The sequence below is a fragment of the Pieris rapae genome, chromosome 13 (assembly GCF_905147795.1).
Source record: "Pieris rapae chromosome 13, ilPieRapa1.1, whole genome shotgun sequence".
In the NCBI taxonomy this organism is placed as follows: Eukaryota; Metazoa; Arthropoda; class Insecta; order Lepidoptera; family Pieridae; genus Pieris; species Pieris rapae.
In genome coordinates this window covers 5,050,284-5,072,843 of record NC_059521.1, presented here as the reverse complement: position 1 = coordinate 5,072,843, position 22,560 = coordinate 5,050,284, and the positions used below count along the sequence as shown (strand labels likewise).

Genomic DNA, 22,560 nt, shown 5'->3' with positions numbered 1-22,560 from the left:
TAAATTAGAGATTTTGGCTTCGGATTGGTTTTCTAAAATCTTTACTGGTGTAAGATTACTTTTAATGAACTGAGTAGGTAGTAGTTATAAAGTAAACTGGATTTTATTATTCAAAAAAATTTGGTTAAAGTGAAATTAATGAATTATAATTATTTTTTACACTTTGTACTTTTACGCATGTACTATTTTGATAACAACACCACTGGTCCAAACGTTATTTCTTCATTCGATTCCCAGATGCTATAGTATTCATTGCTAGATCCCATTTGCCGCATTTAGCCCCACATTTTCTAGTCCCATTTGTGAACAGGTGCCTCCCCCCACTCGCTAGCTAAGAACGGCCACTCTGCCCTCCACATCGCGTGTAGGCACAACCATCCAGACATCGCATTTGCGCTCCTCGAACATGGTACGTATTGCAATAGAGTTTAGTGTCAGTTTTCTCTACACATTTCACCTTTTGTAATCACAATTCACATGTTTTATATAGAGCATACAAAAACACTTGTAGTAAACTTTTATCTACAACCTACCTATTAAGTTTCAATAAAATAGCTGCTGCTGAGCTTTCTGATTAGAACTATAGTTATATAGTTTAATCATGAAGTTTTAATAAACTAATAAAATTGTAACGCACCCAAGTTTCTTATTTTAAGGTATACGTTCGTGTTTGCATATGACTTGCTCCAAAGGAATAAAAAAAACTTTACTTGGATGAAAAAATAAATATTTCTTTATTTGCTATCGTGGTCAGTGAGAGACTGCCACAAGTTGACAGATTATTTGATATTGTAATTTGTAAGTCATTGAAATTTTGCCATCAACGCCATCTATTGCGACAAAATTGATGTTCCCTTGCTTTTAAGTATGTGTGCGATTTCAATTTATTTACAACTGGATCCCAGGAGCTGAAGAGTTGTATATGCTTAAAAGATAATGTAATACATTTTTATTTATATTTTAATGATATATAGATGCAGATCCAAGTGTAAAGTCGAAGGCAGGTTTCACACCTCTTCATATGGCTGCGCAGGAAGGCCATGACGATTGTGTAGAAATGCTTATTGAGAGAGGCGCTGATGTCAACGTACCAGCTAGTAATGGTAAGTTCTTAAAAACTAGAACACATAATCAGCGTATTGTAATGGGCATGTAAAATATCTCTATATGGATAGATAAATATTTTTTAAATAAAAATGTTTTGGTTCCAATGTTAAGTAACAGATATATGTCTGTAGTGTTTGCTATTTGTATGTAGACACTTTATAGCACTATATAAAAACGAATAACAAAATATAATAAAAAACATTACATAGTGCAACGGGCGTTATTGCTATGAAGCAAACACTTCCAGGAAACCTCAATAACATCAAACAGAATGAAGTGCAAAAGTGCGAATTTATAATATAAATCAAGACGAATAATAAAAATGTTTAATAAGTTAAACCAATAACCTTATCAAAACCTAGAGACAAAAAAGGGAATGTAAAAAATTCAATATTTTACCTAATCAATCACTGTCTTCAGGTCTTACTCCAGTACATTTAGCAGCATCCGAAGGCAGGACGGCTGTCCTCAAGTCATTGTTGGCATCAGGAGGACGCTGTGCTGCAAGAACACGAGATGGGTAGGTTTCTATATGTTTTGCCTTTATCCATAAGTTTTTTAAATTTTCCGTTTCAACTTTTGCAGAGATATATAACTACACTAGCAAACTCGGCCAAGCGTTGCTGTGGCTAAGGTTTTTGTTATATTACATAGTAGTAAATTAATCAAGGGAAACCGTAGGAGAACTTATGTGAAACGTTGGTACCACGACACGGACCTAAACTAAACTACCTTTAACTCAGCGCCATCTGTTAGAATTGTATCAAATAATAAACAAATGTTAATGTTATCGTAATTTTAGTAAGGATGCCTATTTTTTTTGAAAATGAAATATAGCCTATGTCACTCAGGAATGATGTAGCTTTCCAACAGTGAAAGAATTTTTCAAATCTGCCAAGTAGTTTCGGAGCCTATTCAATTCATACAAACAAACAAAAAATCAAACCTTTCCTCTTTATAATATTAGTATAGATTACTGTTATTTTTAAGTTTAATAAGTTAACGATGTTTGATCCGAAGTAGTTATTTTAAATTTAAAGAAAACACTTTTTACTGGGTTGAAGCTGTGTATAATTGTAAACTTATAATTATTTACAAAATTTTAAATTTATCTGACGTTTCGCGTGCTTAACAGCGTGCGTCGTCACGGTGACATAGCTTATTAGTATTTTATCGAAATTGATCGAACGTATAATGTATGCAAAACTAAGATATATATTACTTTATTTTACCTGAATATTTTGTTAAGTATTACCTAATTTAATTTAAATCTATGTGTTCAGATATACGCCTTTACATGCGGCTGCGCACCATGGGCACCACGCCGCTGCTAAGACTCTTCTTGAAGGTGGCGCTGATGTCACTGCCACGGCTGCTCATGGGTAACGATTTAGTCATATGAAGACTGCTTTTTTATTTCATTTCATTTACAAAAACTCAAGAATGCCTATATATGTTACATTATTAGTGATAGATATACTTTTCATGTTTCATGGTTTTGAGTCAGTAGTCGGTGATAGACTGGATGATGTCGAGTCATTTTAATCGTATTAGACTTTCAGTAAAAGTAGAAATTTGTGGAAATATTAAAGGGAATCTATTTTTTTATTAATACATTTTTTTCCTACAACAGCTTCACACCTTTACACCAGGCGGCGCAACAAGGCCATACTCTTATCATTCAACTTCTTCTTAAAAACAATGCTGATCCAAACGCACTGTCTGCGGTAAGCTATTGTTTAGTGTTTCTTGGGTGTTATAATAGACGACCAGATAAACCACACCTTATATGGAGATTGTATTCGTTTTTACAACAAATTCAAAGACCTGATAAACGTAAATTAATCAATAAAGCTTTTTATAAATCTGACGAATATTTAAATTGGGATCATTTATCATCTTTAGAATTGATTTGCTGGAGAAAAGCAATTTGTATGACTCAAAATTTAGCGGTTAAAAAGAGTGGCGGAAAATTTCTTGCCAGTTCTTGCCCGCTCTACGCTTTTGTCTTGCGAACTGACGTGTATAAGTGTACTTGTTTACCTATAATAAAAAAGTTATTTTAAGATTGATGGCGTTATGCGACACTAGGGATAATGAATTGAAATACAGTTTTTTGTTTCAGCACTAAATAAAGTGTTTATTGGTAATAAATACCTAATACCTCCGAGAAATTTAATGTAATAAATCTAGAATTAAATAAATATAAATAGTTTGTGTACGGTTCCTGCATCCTCGGGGACCTTTAAATGATAATGATTTAAATGATACCACCCGCGTACAGGAATAGAATAAAAGCGAAATAATGTATTATAAATGTAAATTGCTATGTAACGGATGAATGCAATGTAACAGTTGACGAGAGTGCCTGCGTCTGGTTATACTCTCGGGGCGTAAATACCGTCACGCTTATAAAATTAAGAAAGCCCTAAAAGAGCAAAATTTATTGGACGAAATCTGTCGATATGATTTAAAGCAGGCATTTTCTAGGCGAATTGTTCAAGTTTAATCAAAATCCATTAAGTAGTTCTTAAATTAGGGATCTGCTTGTTTTAGAAAAGAATATCCGTGTAAATTTGCTATATACCTTTTTTAATTAATGATGTTATGTTAATTTATCACCTCTTTGAACAGAATGGCCAGACAGCATGCGCAATAGCAGACCGTTTGGGATATATTAGCGCTGTAGAGGCTTTGCGGCCACTCACCGAAAACACACTAAGCCAAACTGTAGGTGACAACGGTAAGTACATAGAATAATACATATAATCTTTCTTTCTTGAACTCTCATAGTCTTTTTTATGTCGTCTCGAAAAGTTGTAGAATATTTCGTATTTAAAACATTGCCATTGTCACATTTTTTTTCATATGATATTTAGGGTCTGTTTCTGTTTGTTGCGTTTCACGACTACCAGATAGCGCTATTCGTCATGAAACGCGAAGTTTCTTATTCGGAACTTTTATCTTCCGAATAATTTATGTGTTGCATAGCTATTTGGTACTTTATCCATACATGGTGAAACAGACTCTTATTTACATAAGATAGAACTGAACAATTACACGCCTTCAATGGTACCTATCAGTTTTAATGGAATTTTATGATTTGAGTGTATGTACTCAACATACTGCTGATTTATTAACATATGCCCGTCAAAATTCTTATTCTGGTGAAAAACAACAGCCTGAGGTATTGCGTCTGCGCATATCTTTGATCTAAATAAAGCTCAACTAAATTTAATAGTATCCGCCAACCGTGCATAAATTGAAAACTGGATACTGGCCAACTAGGTACAACTGACCGAATAATCGATCATGTTTTACGAGAATTTTATGGGAAAATAAACTTTATTAAAAGAAAATAAGCTCGAATGTGCGTTGAACATGTTTTTAAGTAGTCGATCTCTTCAATATATGGGATAATTGTATTGCAGTAATGGTTAATGGATTTAGAGAATTATCAAGGTACTGTTCAAACTTCTTATAGAAACTGAGTACCGTTTAAAATTTATGCGTTCTAAATTTAATTTTTATGACAACTTACACTCGGAATGAGGTGGATGGAAATTTACATGCCATTCTAAACAAAAAAATACAACAATAATACATATCACTACATAGTATAAAACAAAGTCGCTTTCTCTGTCCCTATGTCCCTTTGTATGCTTAAATCTTTGAAACTACGCAACGGATTTTGATGCGGTTTTTTTTAAATAGATAGAGTGATTCAAGAGAAAGGTTTATATGTATAATAACATCCATTAAATAGTGGAGAAGTACTGCTATTTTTGAGATTTCTAATGTGATGTCGTATATGTAGAATAATTACATTTTTTCCGCTTACATTGCAAACGCAGGCTGAACCCTACGAGTTTTATCAAAATAATGTACTAAGTATTGTACACATTGAAAAGGTGAACAGAAAAGTCCGTGATGGTATATGTCTATTTCTTATGGATAACCTACTTTTTTATATACAACGTTCACAGATTTTCTGTAGTTGTTTTTATTATCAGCATTGCACCCATGCGAAGCCGGGGCGGGTCGCTGGTATAGTTTTCAATATTTTGTCTTCTATATAATCTTTCTTCTATTTCTAGTACCTACTGATAGTCCGTCCTGTTCAGCTTTAGTAATAAAACTGGAGTGAATAACTGCGGCAATAAATTATTACTAACAGAAATAAGTATAAATATAATGTGTCTTTAAAAAGCAGAGGAATATCAGTTTGAGAATAGATCCCAGACCATCAATAAATTTTATTTCTATGCGCTATGGACACTTGCTTGTATGGAGGTGGAAAACATCGTGAATATCATAGACATAATACGAAACACAGAAGAGCCAATATACTTGCCAATAAAGACAGATATGAGTCTGCCCTATTCCTCATGGGCCTGTACAACAATGCTTAATTTCATAATATCGCAAAATTTCAAATAATGATATTTAAAATGTAATGAGAAGCTTCTAACGAATATAGAACAAAAAACTTATAAAGAGTGAAAGATTATTGCCAGTTTTCAGTAAGTATCATTCTTCTCATTCATTTGAGATCTGGCAGTAAATTTAAATTTAGTTATTTATATCACGTGATGTTCATAAATATATATATTATAGTATTTATCAGAGCCAGATTACGTCATATTTTTAATTAAGTTAACATGACAATGCCCAGAATCAGACTGTGCATTGTAAGCAAATGATCGGCCCCCAACAATGCATCATTACTTACATAATTCATAAATGTATGACAATACCACGTATTCGTTCGTAACATGTAAACTACGAATTATTGCTTTCCATATGAGCCGTAGGATGACGATAAGATAAAGCCATATTGGTATAAAATTACCAATTTACCTCCTATTTAATAATTAATAAATATATAGGTACATAAAAATAATAATAAATATTCTAGAGTATTATCATTCTTATAATAATAACGATTAATTTTGGAACCTTTGTAGGACTCGGTAAACCTTGTAACAAAATAGAGTGGATTTATACATAGAACTTACTACGGTGAGTGTTCTGAGGAATTGTTATTTAGTAGGGATGCTCCATCCTGCCGCGTTTCAGCATCGTACGAGCCGCATGAATTCTGAAATTCACCAACATCGCCTTCATGGCTGGAAATCTTCCACGCTCCGTTTCACAAAGCATTTTCTTTTCCGTACTAGTGAACTGTGGACGATCGACTACCGGCGGGGGGGTCTGAGAGATACGACCTCCAACAATTCAAAATACGAGCGTACTACTCCCTTTAAGGCCGGCAACGCACCCACTTAAAATGGGTCTCTAATCTCTATGGGCTGCGACGACTACCTTTTTGGGCGTCCCGCAGGCTCGTTTGCCCCCCTATTATATTTAAAAAAAACTATCTCGTACCTATGGGAAATTTTAATTTAAAAATAATTATTCAATAGTCAAAACCAATCGCTTCTCGCATTTATAAAAAAATAAACAGGTCACTGCTTAATTTCTGTATCTGTTTCGTTATCATTAGCTTTTTCTTATAGACAAGTAGGTGATCAGCATTTTGTTTTCCTTCACATGTGTGCAAGTGTTTATAACACATAGACAAAAAATCTATTGTTGCAGTCGGGGTTTGAACATAAAACCGCAACTATGAGGGTCACACTCCGAATCTGCCGGGCAAATACTGCTCGTTTTAATAATATGAGCGTTTTTTGAAATCATAGTCACTACCACAATTTCATCGAGTACTTTACATTACATGATCGATGTATGGTCATTATCTAATCTTATTCGATTACTCCAGATGATACATGTCTCGAGCTTTTTATAAGAACAATATCTAATATATGTTACTATAACATATATCCTTACTAACATTAGAGTAAAAGTCACACAATAGATAGATCAAACATTATTTTCTATTGAAATAAGATGAGATCATATACTGAGAAACTATTGTTTTAGCAAGGTAATTTCCGATTTAAAAAACTAGAGTTCATTTTATCACGAAACATATTTTTCATCATGTATTTATTTTCTAATTAGGATAATGATTATTTCCTTTCTAAATTTACTTTCTCAGTACACTTTAATTCTATGTCGGAAATAACGATCGTGAAATCGAATACACCACACCCTTTATTAAACACTTGACACTCTGAAATTTTACGACTTCCTTGGTCCGATGATGACACTTGATAGTGATACTTTATAATCTACGCCTTAAATTATTCGAGCTTTTATGTTTTGCGTTGTCATGGGCAACGGTTTCAAATATTAATGCTTTTTTTTTTTTTTTTTTTTTTTTTTTCCCCCTTTCTTGGCCTGCACGGTTTGTGCGTCAGCCATGTACAAAAGTTAGGAAGTGCATTATTAGGTTTATTGGATAGGAAATTAGTACGGAATTTGGAAAAGGATCAGATAAATTTTTTTATAAGTACGTATATACATAAAACATAGGTTATAATTTTATATTGTTATGAAAAATGAAACTAGCTAAAATTTTATATACATCAATATTTATATTAGATAAAAGGACAGAAATAGAAGTAGGAAAAGGAATATTTATGGATAAAAGCGAGGATATAAAAGCGGAACGGTCATGTCTATTACAGGCAAAAAATATATGGTTAAAATCCCCAACGTCATTGCCACACTCACATGTGTCGTCAGGCAAAAGGTTAAGCCTTGCCAAATGCAAGGGTATGCATGCATGGCCCAGCCTCATACGTATAAGGGTCGAAGTAATATCTTTACCAAGCGTCAAAGTAGAAAACCATGGTTTAGGAGGTATATCCCCCTGAATCATGTTGTAATACCGTCCTTTCGTCTGACTTGAAGAACGCCAAATGTTTATCCAAGATTTTATTAACTGGGATTTAGGAAGGAGAGTTAAATCACAAGAAAAATTTTTGTATGGAACCAGGTCTCCGTCATTGACCGCAGCTTTGGCAAGCCTATCAGCCTTGGTATTGCCAAAGATACCTGAGTGACCCGGAATCCAAGCAAAAGATACAGTGTACTTTTTGATGAAGCATTGATATAATAAATCGCGACATGCAATAATTACTGGGTGATTATTTATATTACGGCTAAAAGGAAATCTTTTCAACGCTTGGAGGACACTTTTAGCGTCAGTTAAAATTATTGACTTTTTAAGCTTCATTATTAAAATGTACTCCAGAGACCTCAGCAGACCAAAGCATTCTCCAGTAAATACTGAAGTCTCTGGAGGTAATTTTATTTTCTGTACAATGTCAAACTGTTGATGGAAAACGCCAATTCCCACACACTCCTCGGGACCGGGTTTGGAAGCATCACAAAAAATTAAATGGTAATGTTTCCATTGGCTGTCACTGTCAATAATATCAGTAAATTTGGCATTTGCAGAAAGATCTTGTTTACTTATACCGAAGTCAAACAAAATAGTAGGATCTAATGTTAATGCATCATAGTTAACACAAAATATAGGAAGGAATTGTGATCTGTGTGTTGGAGCTTGAAGAGCTAAGTATTTTTGGAGACTAATAATAAGGCATGGCGGCGATTTATGAGCCCAGTACGGGTAATTCATACATTCCAACAGAGACCGTAACTTAGAATAAAGAGGATGATTATAGACTTGTAATGCCCTAAACAGGAACCTGTCACAAAGAAATTGTCGTCTGAGGTGCAGGGGAGCTTCAGAACATTCGACCTGCAAAGCGTTAATAGGGCTCGATCTCATAGCCCCAGTAATTATTCTCAGAGCCTTAGACTGGATAATGTTTAACTTATGGAGAGCTACTGCACTACAGGGTTCAAGTATAAATGTTCCATAGTCTAAAATACTCCTTATTAGTGCATTATATAGAAGCTTTAAAGAGAAAGGGTGGGCTCCCCACCAAACTCCAGAGAGACAACGCAGTATATTTAGGATCTTCTCACATTTGGCACTTATATATTTGCAATGAGAGCTTCCTGTAAGTTTCGAGTCTAAAATTACCCCAAGAAATGTTGCTTCACTTTTAACAGGAACTCTAATATTATTATAAAATACAGTTACTGATGGAGGAAGTCTCATACGTGAAAATAAGACTATTATACTTTTATGAACTGAAAGGCTTAGAGAGTTATTGTCCAGCCAGACTTTTAGCAACTGAAGGGAATATGTCATAGTATCAGATATGTTGTCAATAGAATTACCTGAGATATATAAGAGTAAATCATCTGCATATTGGAGTGAGTTAACTTTACCCTTAAGGGAGGCTTCCAGATCATGAGAATATATATTGTAAAGTAAGGGACTCAAAACTGATCCCTGTGGTAAACCTTTCCAGGCAATACGGGATTGGTAGGAATCTTCTGACATTACTTTAAGCATTCTACCAGAGAGAAGATTTATTATGAAACTTATAAAAATTTGTGGGATATTCAAATTAATCATTTTTTGTTTCAGAATTATAAGGTTGACATTATCATAGGCTGCAGACACATCTAAGAATGCTGCTATCACAGGCTTGTTGTATGAAAATGCCAATCTTAAGTCTGTCATAAATATACTGAGACTATCCATAGTACCCCTGCCTTTCCTAAATCCAAACTGGTTTGGAGATAATAACCCGTTACTCTCAATAAACCATTCTAACCTATTTTTAACTAAATGTTCAGAAATTTTGGATATAACTGAAGCTAATGCAATTGGTCTGTATGATGATGGATCATTAATCGGTTTGTTAGGCTTATGTATTAGGATAACTTCGTGGATTTTCCATGATGGAGGAATATTACCTGATGTTAAAATTGAATTAATTAAACTGAGAAAATAAGAAAGGCTGGAGTCATTTAGGTTTTGAAGAAAAGAATATGGAATTCCATCACAACCTGGGGCTGAGTCCCTAAGTTTTGAAAGAACCCCTTTGAGTTCTGAAAGGCTAAACGAAATGAGTGAATCACTACTTCTGTGCTGGGAGAGGAAAGAAGGCTGTGAGTGAAAAGAAATATTATCTATAAATGGCACATATGGTGGAGCTAATTTGTCTAGAAACAAATCAACTGTACTGCTATCCATAAAATGAGATCTAGGAGGTTTAAAGGCAGATCTGAATCTCCGAATATTTTGCCAAACTTCCGATGGAGAAATGTCTGGTGAAATTGAGGCACAAAAAGATTTCCAGCCATTGAATTTTTTTTGCTTTAATAATTTACGTGTTTTAGTTATAAGATTACTAAGAATATTAAAATTTTGTGTTGTAGAATTTTCTCTGTAATTCCTTTCAGATTTCTTTCTCTCCGCTACAGCCGCAGAACACTCACTGTCCCACCAAGGTGGTGATGGAATATACCCATTGCCACTTTTATTTTTAATTGGAAAAACTTCCTCAGCAGCCTGTAATAGGGCTTGTGTTAAAGCTTCAGCACAAAAATGATTATTGCTGTCATTTACTGGAGGTATGGTTGTTAAATTTTGTTGAACTTTATCTCTAAATAATGACCAGTTGGCTTCCTTAAGTTTATATTTAAGACGGGGAGGAGCCTTTGTCTGTTCTCTAATTTTTTGAGGAAATGATACAATTACTGGAAAGTGATCGCTTCCGTATGAAGACGATAGAGTCCACCAGTTTAATGTAGGAGCAAGGGAAGGGCTACACAGGGTAAGATCTGGTGCACTAATACCCTCATGGGGCTGTGTCCTTCTAGTAGGACAACCGGTGTTTAGAAGGCATAAATTATAATCATCTAAGATGTCCAAGATTCTAGCCCCATAATGATCAGACTTAAAACTTCCCCACATAGTATGTTGTGCATTGAAATCTCCCGTGACCAAAATAGGGCGCGGGAGGGAAGATAGAATGCTACAAATATTGTCAAAGACTTCAGTGGAAGGGTGAGGTATATATATATTTACAATACAAATATTATTTACACTAGCAGCAATAATAGAAAATTTATCACTGTGATTAGGGATGGGTATGTGAACAAATGGCACACCTCCTCTAAGAATAAGTGCAACTCCACCATACCCATCTGTTCTGTCTTCTCTAAGACAGATATGTCCTTGAATTCTAAAATTGAATCCGGGACGAAGCCAAGTCTCTTGAAGAGAGACGGCAAATGGTTTGTAATTATTTAATAAAAAAATTAGGTCACTTTTTTTACTATTAATGCTCCGGCAATTCCATTGAATCACCAGAGACTGGTTTTGAGGATGGTCTTGACTGTCCATTAGTTAAAAAACTTTTTGTAGAAGGGGCATCGTTGGACGGTATTTTAATTATGTCAGATTGTGAAAGGTACTGTATTATAGAAATGATGAGATCCTTTGTTATTATTTCTGACAAATCATTATAGTTGTTGAGACAACCTTTAGAAAAGGAAGGAATGTTGCTGTAATCTTGGATAAGCTCTGCATGCGTTTTTTGATCATATCCCTTACTTACATTTTTAGGACGAGCTTTGGGTTTCATGAATACTGTTTTCCTAAATGACTGTGTGGAAGTCTTAGTAGGGCTTGTTAAATTATAGGGACTGGAATAAGAAATATTCGGACCAGAATGGGCCGATGACGCAGAAGCAACAACGTCTGCATAAGATTTAGAAATTGGTGGATGGACTTTACTGGCTTCTGAATATGATATTGACTTTTTAGCCATTGTTTCTTTAATAGCTTTTTGCCTAGCATACTCTGGGCACTTTTTATCCGTTGCAAAATGAGAACCAGAGCATAAGATACACACAGCATCATCCCTTTCAGTCTTGCAACTAATACTTGAATGGTTGTCACCACATTTGTAACACCTTGGAGTGCCTCTGCATTGCATTTTGGTGTGACCAAAACGGCAGCAATTGAAACATTGCAGTGTGGGGTAAATATAAAGGTCTACAGGTAGGGAGTTGTAGCATATAAAGACCTTGGGAGGTAAGATCTTCCCATCAAAGGTTAAGACTACAGTCTCAGTTGGAATGAACTTGGAATTCTCTCCTTCAAAGATTTTCCTGTTTAACCTCCGAACTTTCAAAAGACTTCCACAATTCTGCGGAAGCTCAATGTTTTCTAAAATTTCTTTTTCATCCCATTCACACGGAACACCTCTCACAATTCCCATGCGGGTGATTGTGAAAGCCGGAATAAAGGCTTTGTATTTATTTGTGTTGAGAGATTTATGATTTAAAAATAAGTTAGCATCTTTAAATGTCCCAAATTGCAATGACAACATATTCCTCCCTATTTTTTTTATACTTCCCTCTACAATGCTTTTAACATGATTTTTTTTAAGGAAAAATCCAAATTGTATGGGGTGAACAGATCCGGTTTGATTTGTTTCCATGATTTTTTGAACATGGACAACATAAGGCGCAGGGTCTGACGCCTGGTAAAGCGACCTAGCAACGCGAGGATTAATTGAAATATTGTTAGAGTGGGCAACCTCATTTGGGGGTATTTCTGTTGTTTTAACATCAGACTCGATGACTTTAGGAGTTATATTGTCTTTTAAATCATTAGGGAAATTTTGGGAACTTTTTCTCTTTTTTTCATTTCTCACAGATACTCTTTTTCTTTTAACAGACTTCGTGCTATCCGAACAGTCTGTATCGATAATGGAACCTTCCGTTTCCATTCCAGACGCATCGATTGTAACTACATGAGACACCTGGAGGGATGTCCCTCCAGGGTCTTCGGGCTCCATCATGGACGACAAGAGAAAAATTCTTATCTACATATAATAAAATAAAATAACTTACCAGGCTATTAAGACAAACTAAAAATATAAATAATCAACAATAACTACTACTATATACACCTTATAACTTAACTGATCCTGTATTTTTTATTTTAATTTAATTTTCAAAAGTTAAGCCAAAAAAAGACGCCCGCCTATTTTTACACTTCCCGCGCTTTTTTTTCAATATTAATGCTTCTGTATTTATATTGTGTATTACGTCATAGCTCTATCAACTTTGTTCTTAATTTGAAATGTATTGTGTTAATATATAAAAGCCTTTACCGTGTAGATGATGACGTCACTAGATATAGCCATAACAATCTTGTTATGACTATTTACCTATATCCATAGTCTAAAATTTAGTAGAGTGTTTTCAAAAACATTTACATCGTTTAAATATTAATAAAACAATTTTTCTTGTAATAAAATATACGTTTTCTATTGAAAATAATCGTTGAGTTGTTTATACATTTCATTTATATATATTATACGGACTGTGAAGCGTTAATAATAATAGATTTCTAATAAATAGAATTCTATTCAACCGAATCCAAGGTCTGAGACTAGTAAAGGTTAAATCTCTGGTTGTTATTTATGTCTGAGTTTCTATAATTATCGTGTTATTCTACTAAATGTTTTGTGCATAAAACAATGACAGTTTAAACTACTTAATTATTTTGTCTATTTAATTACTTAATTATAATGACGTAGTTCGCTGTTTTAATTGATTTATATAAGGATATAAATATTTTTAAATAGTTTAAAGAAATTAGTTTTATTAAAATTATGTTATTAAATATGTTTATTTCGGTAGAGCCAAGCGCTTATGTGCGTGTGTGAGTAAAAGTAAAATGTTAGTAATTGGCGATTATTAGCTATATTCTAGAAATATAGATATGTCTAACACTTCTAATATATACAAGGTTATAAATGCGAATTAGTATCCTTATCTTATATACATTTTGATAAAGCGCGTGAAGTACAAATTAATTACTTAGATATACATACTTAATTTAACTTATTTTTTAAAAAAAAGGCAAATGTTATGTTAATCGACGTGAAAATTATATTTTACAGTTGTCTTTTAACTTTCAAAATGAGTTTTAAAGAAATTTCTTACCTTCATATCCATGAACTCTAAATTGTTTAGGCATTCATGGAAAATATCTAACTAATAAATGCATAAAACAAATGATAATTCAATTAAAACAAATGCCACATGTTTCTGAATCATCATTGAGAATATATATTTGTTATGAACTCTGTTTAAACTTTTTGCAACCAAACCGGCCGATATCCAGTCGCGAATCAACCGCTCACGGCGTTTCACGTATTCATCAAATCCAGTGTTGCCATAACAGGTTTATTAAGTTATTATTGGTATGTGATAATTCGTGAAAATTTTGTGATGTGAATTGGTGAAACGGAAAGTTGTACGGAAAATAATTATTGTAGTAAGGTAAGATTATGATTATACAATAGACACCTTGGTTTTTATTAAACTCAGGATTACTGTGAGTTACTGTACGAATATACCGGCGTTTTTAAAATGTATTACTATGACATCATTCATTATGACGATAGAAAATAAATAATTACTTAACGTCAATTCAAAGCCTTAATATATTTTACATATAGGTTCTGATAACATGGCATTAATGTTATTAATCTATGGTTATTTAGTATATGTAAACATAGTTAAACTTAATCGATTTTCTTAAATATTCACAGAGTATAAACACTATTGTCTGTAGTATATGAAAATAAGATCATTTGATTCAGTGAAAATTTTCAGAATGTTTTGTCTAATGGCATTCCGCCAAACTTTATAACTGGATTTAAAATCGCGTACACTATATGTTTAAAGCTATTTTTGCGAAACTTGTTTCACCAGTGAGATGCGAAGTTGTGATCTATTGATACAACCTGTCTTACCTACAAAGCTTATTCCACAGTTACCGAGATTTCTTTAACGGCCCGTTTAGAAACCAGAATAGATAGATTTTGAATAACTCGAATCATTGTTTATGAAGTCGTCAAAGTTACTGTATAGATTTACAAGCCTTCTTACGTCGAATTTATAACATCTATTTTTTCGGTCCTTGCCAACTCTATTCCACTAAATATACTTTAAAAAGTACTTCTGTGAAATAATTTTATGTTAGTGTGAGAGTCAGAGTTAGTGGGCGAGAGAGACGGACAGAGGGAATTGTTGCTAATAGTGGACGATATATTAGTAGTAGCATAGTATCAAAAACTAAAACATGAATAAATATTTACGACTTCTATTATAGTACTAGATATAAAATTGTAACTAAATTCCAGTTTTAATATTAACTAGAATTCTAATGGTAACCGGAAAAGGATAGGCTTTTATTTAACATGTTACGATCAACTGATTCAACAAAGTATACTCAAATGTTTTAGAATAAACGACCTTTATGATATTGATTGATAAAACTGGGACCAAGCCGAAAATAGATGTCTCTGTAACCTATAAACTAAAATATATTTTACATTGTTGTGGATAACAAAATTGTATGAAGCAAGAAATTAATATTAGTACGTTTTTGAGCAGTGGTAGCCTAGTGGTAAAGTGCGGGTACACAGGTTGTGCGCTAAAAACCTATTGTAGACTTATCAAATTCATTTTTATAGCCCTGGAAGCGAACATGTCTTCAACAATCGACATGACGTCTACATTTCTTCATCTTAACTAATATTATAATGAGGAAAGATTTGTATGTGAGTATGTTTATAACGAAATGTCTCAATCGGATCGGCGATAAATATAAGCATAAGCAATTGTAATTGCAAGAAAAAAGTGATGATGCCTACTCAAACTACAATAATGTTACTCAAGGTGCAAAAAATACCTATAAAATATCTTTAATCGCATGCGCTGTGAAAACTATTGATGGACAAAAAAAATATCGCCAAAAAAATGTAAAAAAAAATGTCCACCCCTGCAAAGCCGAAACAGGCCGGTAGTATATCATATTTTAATCACGACCTCGAATATCGAATAATAAAACAGAAGCATAAATGAGAGTCAATAGTTTATAAATAGTATAGATTTGTTACTTATCTTTTCTATATGTATGACCAAATATTTAGTTCATTGCCAAAGTTTTCAATTTCGTAACCGCTGATACGATAACGCGAACAATACATAGCGGACACTTCCATTCAAAATATAATGTATTCATTGTATGGAATTCCGCTGTCGTAAAACATGTGATACACACCCGTTGAATGTTAATTTGTAGTGAAAATTAGTTTCTACTATTGTAAGGGAAGCCCTTGAAAGACGCGCCGTCGTGGTCATGAGCTGAAAAAGTTTTCTATTATTTTTTTTAATATTTTCTATACAATTCCCAGAATGTAGTCGTCGGAGGCATTAAGTATCTTACATAAGTCGTATTGGTAACTCCGATGTTAATACACTACTGTCTATTTCTTTTAACCACCCTTTGAATAAGCACTAACAGTTTTCTATTACAGTAGCTCTACCGTCTAAGTGTGTTTATTAAGACTTCTACATATGCTTAAAACATTAATCTTATATAGCTCTAATTAATTTGATATATTTGTTTTAAATATTGTTTGAAGATTTGCTTTTTTAAAAGAGTACCGAGAGTTTTTTACGCCGGCTTTTTCTCTCGGCCCTCTGTCTTCTTTGCCGATGAGTAGGGATGCCTACAGGTTCGAATTGATTGACGTGGAATAAGTGATACCTAGATGATCTTATGTTCCAAATTAAACGTATTATTATTATTATAACATTACAAAGCCCTTCTAGCGGTGACACACAAAATTAAGATTAAGTAAAATAATATTAATAAAAATAAAATAGTGATACTTTTACACCAACCATGGCGGATTAATGTTTCGTCAAAATTAATACAAAGTTTGCTACAGTGAATTTTGAAACTAGGAATGCAACCGATACCGATACCGATATATCGGTGTCGGCGTTATTTTAGTAGCCGATATAACGATACTTTTCAAATTTCGCGCTTTAAAAAACTCATGTAAACGCGCATCTTTTTTGATCTAGTGCATTGCAAACGAGATACGGACTATCATTGCCCATGTCACCAGCTTTGTCCCCACGTATTTCATTTCGCTAGACACTTTAGTTGGCTTTACATAAAATACAGAATTACAAAAATCTTATCAATGTTAATTTTAATTGTTAACAGTGATCTATTTTATTTTAATTTAATTATTACTCTTAATTCTGAACGTTAATAACCTTTAATCCCATAATTGTGACTGTTTATATTTTTATAATAAATATTAAAAACAAAGCCAAACATGATATATTTTACCTTATTATAATTTTAATACAATAAACGTTGGTATCGGTATCGGCGATATTTCTATAAGAGTATCTTGGTCAAATTTTAGATGTACCTAATCATAATTGTATTATTAAAAACTACTACACTATGAAGGTATGTTCATATACAGTTCCTATATACTTAGTAGGAGAGTGCTTCTGTTCTTTTAAACTTTTTATTCTATAACATTTTCAATGTAGGACATAGACATATTTATGAAGTCGGTAGCTCTAACTTGTACTTATTAGTATCGAGTTTACTTAAAACTGCGCTTAGTATGAAGCAAAAATCTATTTTCGCTTAATGATATGTTTGCTACAACCTACATTGAAACAGGTTCCTGTGTCAACAGATAACAAAACGACCTCACGATTAGAATTAACAACGCTAAAATAATATTTATTGATAGGAATATAAGTGCTAGAGTTGAGGGAATTTTTTATCGTATACAGGCAATTAAGGGTGAAAAGTTTATCCAAAATTAATTTTAGTCGATAAAAGGTCACAGAAAACACGTGTTAATCGCGCGAATATATTATAGAGAGTATATAATATTTTTGATTTATTAACATTTAAAGCGTTAGAAATCCTTCAAATAGATTTCGTTTATTATAGGGACTCTACTTTGGACTACTTTTACCTAAATAAAATAAAATATTTGCAGGCATTTATTTTTAGACACTTCACTTCATACGCATTGTGTGTCAGTTTATTACTACATTATGTGTAAGCTCAAGCAAGAAAAATACACTTTACCATTATTGTTCCATTGAAAATTGTATCAGCGTTTTCATTGCATTGAATTCTCGAGAATTGTAATGGATTCTTCATTGTTTTGAACTATAACATAAATGCAAAAAAATGAATTGATATGCTTAATTAGGATCCTAAGAATGCGTTATGCGAGTATGGTTACACTCAAACACAAAAATCACAAAACATACAAAAAAATGTATATGGTATTTGAGTAAGCCTTATATTATATCATGATTGAACACCGTCAATATGCCAGTTCTTGAGCTATACTGTATTTCCAATATTAGAAAAGAAAAATCTCATCAGTCGTGATTATGTAATCGAAATGTACCGCACAGATACAATATCAAATTGTTTGGTCATCTGACATACAAACTAGTCTGAATACCCTTTATAAAACGAAAAATTTAAACAGGAGCTGATGATTCAAATCACCTCAAGGCTACGGAACTGTGAACAATAATAACCTAATAAATAATCGTTCGGAAATGTTCAATTATAACGATGATTTAATATAAATGACGCGTGAACGTGAAGGTCGTTAGTAAAGAGTTTAGGTTCCTTTTAAGAACTATTAGCTATGTTTCCTAAATAGGAAGTCACGATTTTAAAATACTCAATGTTTTTGATTATATTATATAGTCGGCTGAGTAGATACTGGCTACTGCTGTTTCTATAGATTAATTAAGACCGTTTAGTCTTAGCCGAGTGGCTGCAATGTGCGATTCTCATCCTTGATCGTAGGTTCGATTTCCGACAGTGCACTAATAGACTTTCTCTCTATCTCACAACACTTGCTCGTACAATTAAGGAAAACATCCTGAGAAGCCGGATCTCAAATCCAAAAATTAAAGACTTATCGAAGACTGATCACCTAAAATAGATACATAATAAAACAGACAATTTGAGGCAAAGACCAATGTAGTGTTTTAGTGGTACTGGATGGTTGTTATTTGTTTGGGCAATTTGGGCAATTATTTTAATACTATCAATGTAGTAGTACAATTTCAAATTATATATGCATTAACGAATCAGTCCAAAGTGTGCTTGCTTTTATCACTCGAAATGTCAGAACAGTACACTTAATACATATTAAAATCTCGATTAATGAGCCACTTATATATATATTGTTTTTGTTTTATAATTATGACCAAATTTAATTATTAGTAAAAGTATAATAATGTTAACGTACTGAGAAATATCTGTTTTTCCCACAGATCTCAGATGCGTATTGCATCAGAATTATAATAAAAGAGTTACTTGAGATGTACTGAATTATGATATTACACAAATTCTACTTAGACATTGTTGTTTGTACTATCGTGCCTAACCGATATATGGTACCCACTGGTGGGTTTTATAAGACATAGATAACAGAACATTTTCTGAACTTTAAAAAAAAACAGTGTACTACTATCAAAGGCCAGAAACACACTCAGTATGGGTAATCATGGGCTGCACTGACTGCCCTTATTGAGCGTCGTTAAAAAACATTTAAGGAATAGTACAAAGTTACAGAAATCCAAATTAGGATTATTAAGTATTTTTGCATTTTTGATAGTCTTAATCGTAAAATAGCATATTTATCACTTAATAATTATTATAAGATGTTTGTTTTACTATTGACCTAGTGAATCGGACACCTACTAAGCAAAACAAAACAGTTAAATAAGCAGTAATTTAATGTCATTGCTTACGACATTTTCTTGCAATAATTACTCTTACTTGTTAAATGGCATTTATTTTATTATTGTATTTAAAAGAGAGGATGTATAGACTTCAATTATTCTTTATTACTCAATATGTCATATGGAACATGGTGTAATGGTTGCAGCTCCTTACAAACATTGTGTAAAAAAAACTTGGCGATTAAAAAGAGTGGCGGAGAGTTTATTGCCAGTTCATCTCTTCCGTTCTACGCCCTTGATTTAAGAAATGACAGTAAATGTAAAATTAGAATCATTTAAAGTATATTTTGACGTTCATCAGTGTACATTATGTTACCTGTATGAATAAATGATTTTTGATTTGATTTGATTCAATACACGTAAATCAAAACTTCGCTTCTAGTATAACCATCTAAATTTTTAAGTGAAATTCGATAAAACCAATTTCCCGTTCGTATTCGATAACCTATTAGTGACTAATACGACCACTATTCATCCTATTTAGACCATTGATCAATTCAAGTACTAATTACAACGAATTGATGTGGAATGTTTATTGATGATTAATCTTGGAAGTCCCTTAGCTCCCAGGGGAAGCTGGCTATTTCTAAATCAGTACCATTGGTTTTTCTTTATAAAATGCCATCAGAAAGATTTTTATTACCCAAGAGTTTTGGGTTATGATACGTTTTGCTATTTGGCTTTTTATTTGCCCAATCTGTACTACCTAAACATATTTGTGTCAAAACCTAATTGTTAAAGACCAAGGAGATCGGACCTCATTCTCTTACTACAGATACGAAACACAAATTTCTGAACGAATCTATATCTACCAAGAAATAATCTTTTATTTTTTAAAAGATATCACATATTTCCTAGCCTTTCTTATAGAATGTCACAGCTAAAAGTAAAAGCCACAATTTTATTGGAAAATTAAATTGTCGTTTTTGGTACTGTTATTTACATATTATTTATGTGTTTCCCAATGTTAAAACTTCCACTTCGCTTAACTTCTACAATTCAAGATCATAATTAGTCAAACCGGTCCAGCCATTCTCGAGCAAGACAAACGAACAGAAATATATCTACATCTAAAATATGACGACATATATAACATGCTTACGTAATATAATTTATATTCCAATTCTTAAACTGAACTCATCCCACTTAGAAAATTGATTGATTCAATAATAGATATCTCAGCATTGAGCTGCCATTAATAGATAATGTCTTCTTTAGTCACGACATAAAGTAAACATTAAGGGCGAGAGGTATTATATTAATCATTGTATGTACATATGGATACGGTCATATTCGCTTTAAATAATAAATTAATAAAATTAAACAAATCGACATAAAATACTAAAATTATTTATCGGAAAATAAAGTAATACTCATTATGCTTGTAACATTTCTACAAGAACTAACTAAAACGTCTTGTAAGCTGAATCGATCTTCATAAATTGTAGACAAGAATCATCTCGAAAGAATTTTTCGAAAGAAAACTCGGTCGCTCGGTCTAGTGTAGAAGTTACTACGCCACAGGTAACAACAATTGTTTGCGTCGGGGTTTAAAAACAGTCTGATTTGATCTATATATATTCTTTTATATAAACTAAACACGTAATATACAGTTTATTAGTAAATGACTGATTTTTAAGATTCTGATGTTGCATTTTTTACTTGGAGCTAAAGCTAACACAACGTGATAACTCTAAATTTTTCACTCGCATTATGGGATTAATATTATCTCAAATAGTTGCCCGAACCACCTCTTTATGGAAATGTATCGAATTACTAGTAATCCTGTATAAAAAAATATTTTAAAAACCGATTGAAATAAACTATTGCATAGGTTTGCTTGTTGACCACAATTGCTGAAGAGTACTTAAAATAATGCAATAAATACGCGTTTATAGTCTAAAGGAATTTTTATTTTTAATGTGTAGGTAAACAAAAATCATTTATGTTATGAATTTAGGATTTAGTCTCGCCCAAATTACTCTGAATCATATCTCTTTTTAGCAGTGAATTAAAGTATTCATATTAATATACTACTTTGAGTAATAGTTTAGCACTATTTAGATGAATACTTATTTTAAAGATGGTTGGAATGTTGTAAACGTATTCTACTTAACATATTATGCTTATTTTAATGTATATATACATGTGTAGGTATGTTTAGTTTTCAAAGGCACGTTTGATTGATAACTCTTGAATCATAGAGTATGTTTATTATTTATTACATAGTTCATAACAGTTATATATTCTATATTAGTTGGGAAAAGTAATTTCATGTATTATTAAGGCGTCCTGGGAACTAATGTAATCAGTTCCCAAGCCTTAATAATATAATACATGAATTAGTTTTAATATTAAAACGATTAGGTATAAAACAATCGTGTTATGTGTTTATACTTCTAGAATAAAATTAGATGAAAATTATTTAATAGTAAATTCTAGTTCACATACAGAGTGCATACTGAGATAAGAGCAGGAACATTTGAAATAGTAAATACCTAAGCTAATTTACCATTAATGGCGTAGCTAATCTTATTTGCATTGCATTCTTGATGCAAAAGTGGCTATGAGATTTGGATTTTCGTAATATTTTAGTGTATAGTGAAAAAAAACGCAATTTCTTTAAAATCTTAAAACAATTTGTTGTTGTTTTTAATGAAACACTTGTTTGTACATGGTTGACTATTCTAAAGGAAGCCTTTCTGTAGCAAGAGGATGTGTCTTGCCATATTGAAACCGCAGTAAGGATATCTTTGTGGTTTTAAGTAAGGGGCAATGAATATATTGTATTATATTTGTTTACTAAGCGATGAGTTTTAATGTCGATATGAATGAACCAATGGAACAATCATAAGATGTTTAAGCGCCATCTGTGGCAAATGATGGAACCTACATCGGCGAATTGACTATGGAAGTAGTACGTGTTTGTTTGCATAGATGGCGCTTGCTTGGAAATTTCTAACATTCTATTTTTAAATTTGT

The 22,560-nt window shown here is 32.7% G+C and overlaps 1 protein-coding gene across 4 annotated transcripts in view; it reads left to right on the top strand.

Moving 5' to 3' along the window:
* LOC110997549 (ankyrin-3) overlaps window positions 1-22,560 on the top strand; it is a 115,929-nt gene that overhangs the window by 59,648 nt on the left and 33,721 nt on the right. For all 4 annotated transcript variants that reach the window (XM_045630630.1, XM_045630627.1, XM_045630628.1 and 1 more), the window contains exons 13-18: window positions 311-409; window positions 975-1,103; window positions 1,528-1,627; window positions 2,391-2,489; window positions 2,741-2,834; window positions 3,742-3,850. In XM_045630630.1, the coding sequence (XP_045486586.1) occupies window positions 311-409; window positions 975-1,103; window positions 1,528-1,627; window positions 2,391-2,489; window positions 2,741-2,834; window positions 3,742-3,850 (630 nt within the window). The remainder of the gene's footprint in view (window positions 1-310; window positions 410-974; window positions 1,104-1,527; window positions 1,628-2,390; window positions 2,490-2,740; window positions 2,835-3,741; window positions 3,851-22,560) is intronic.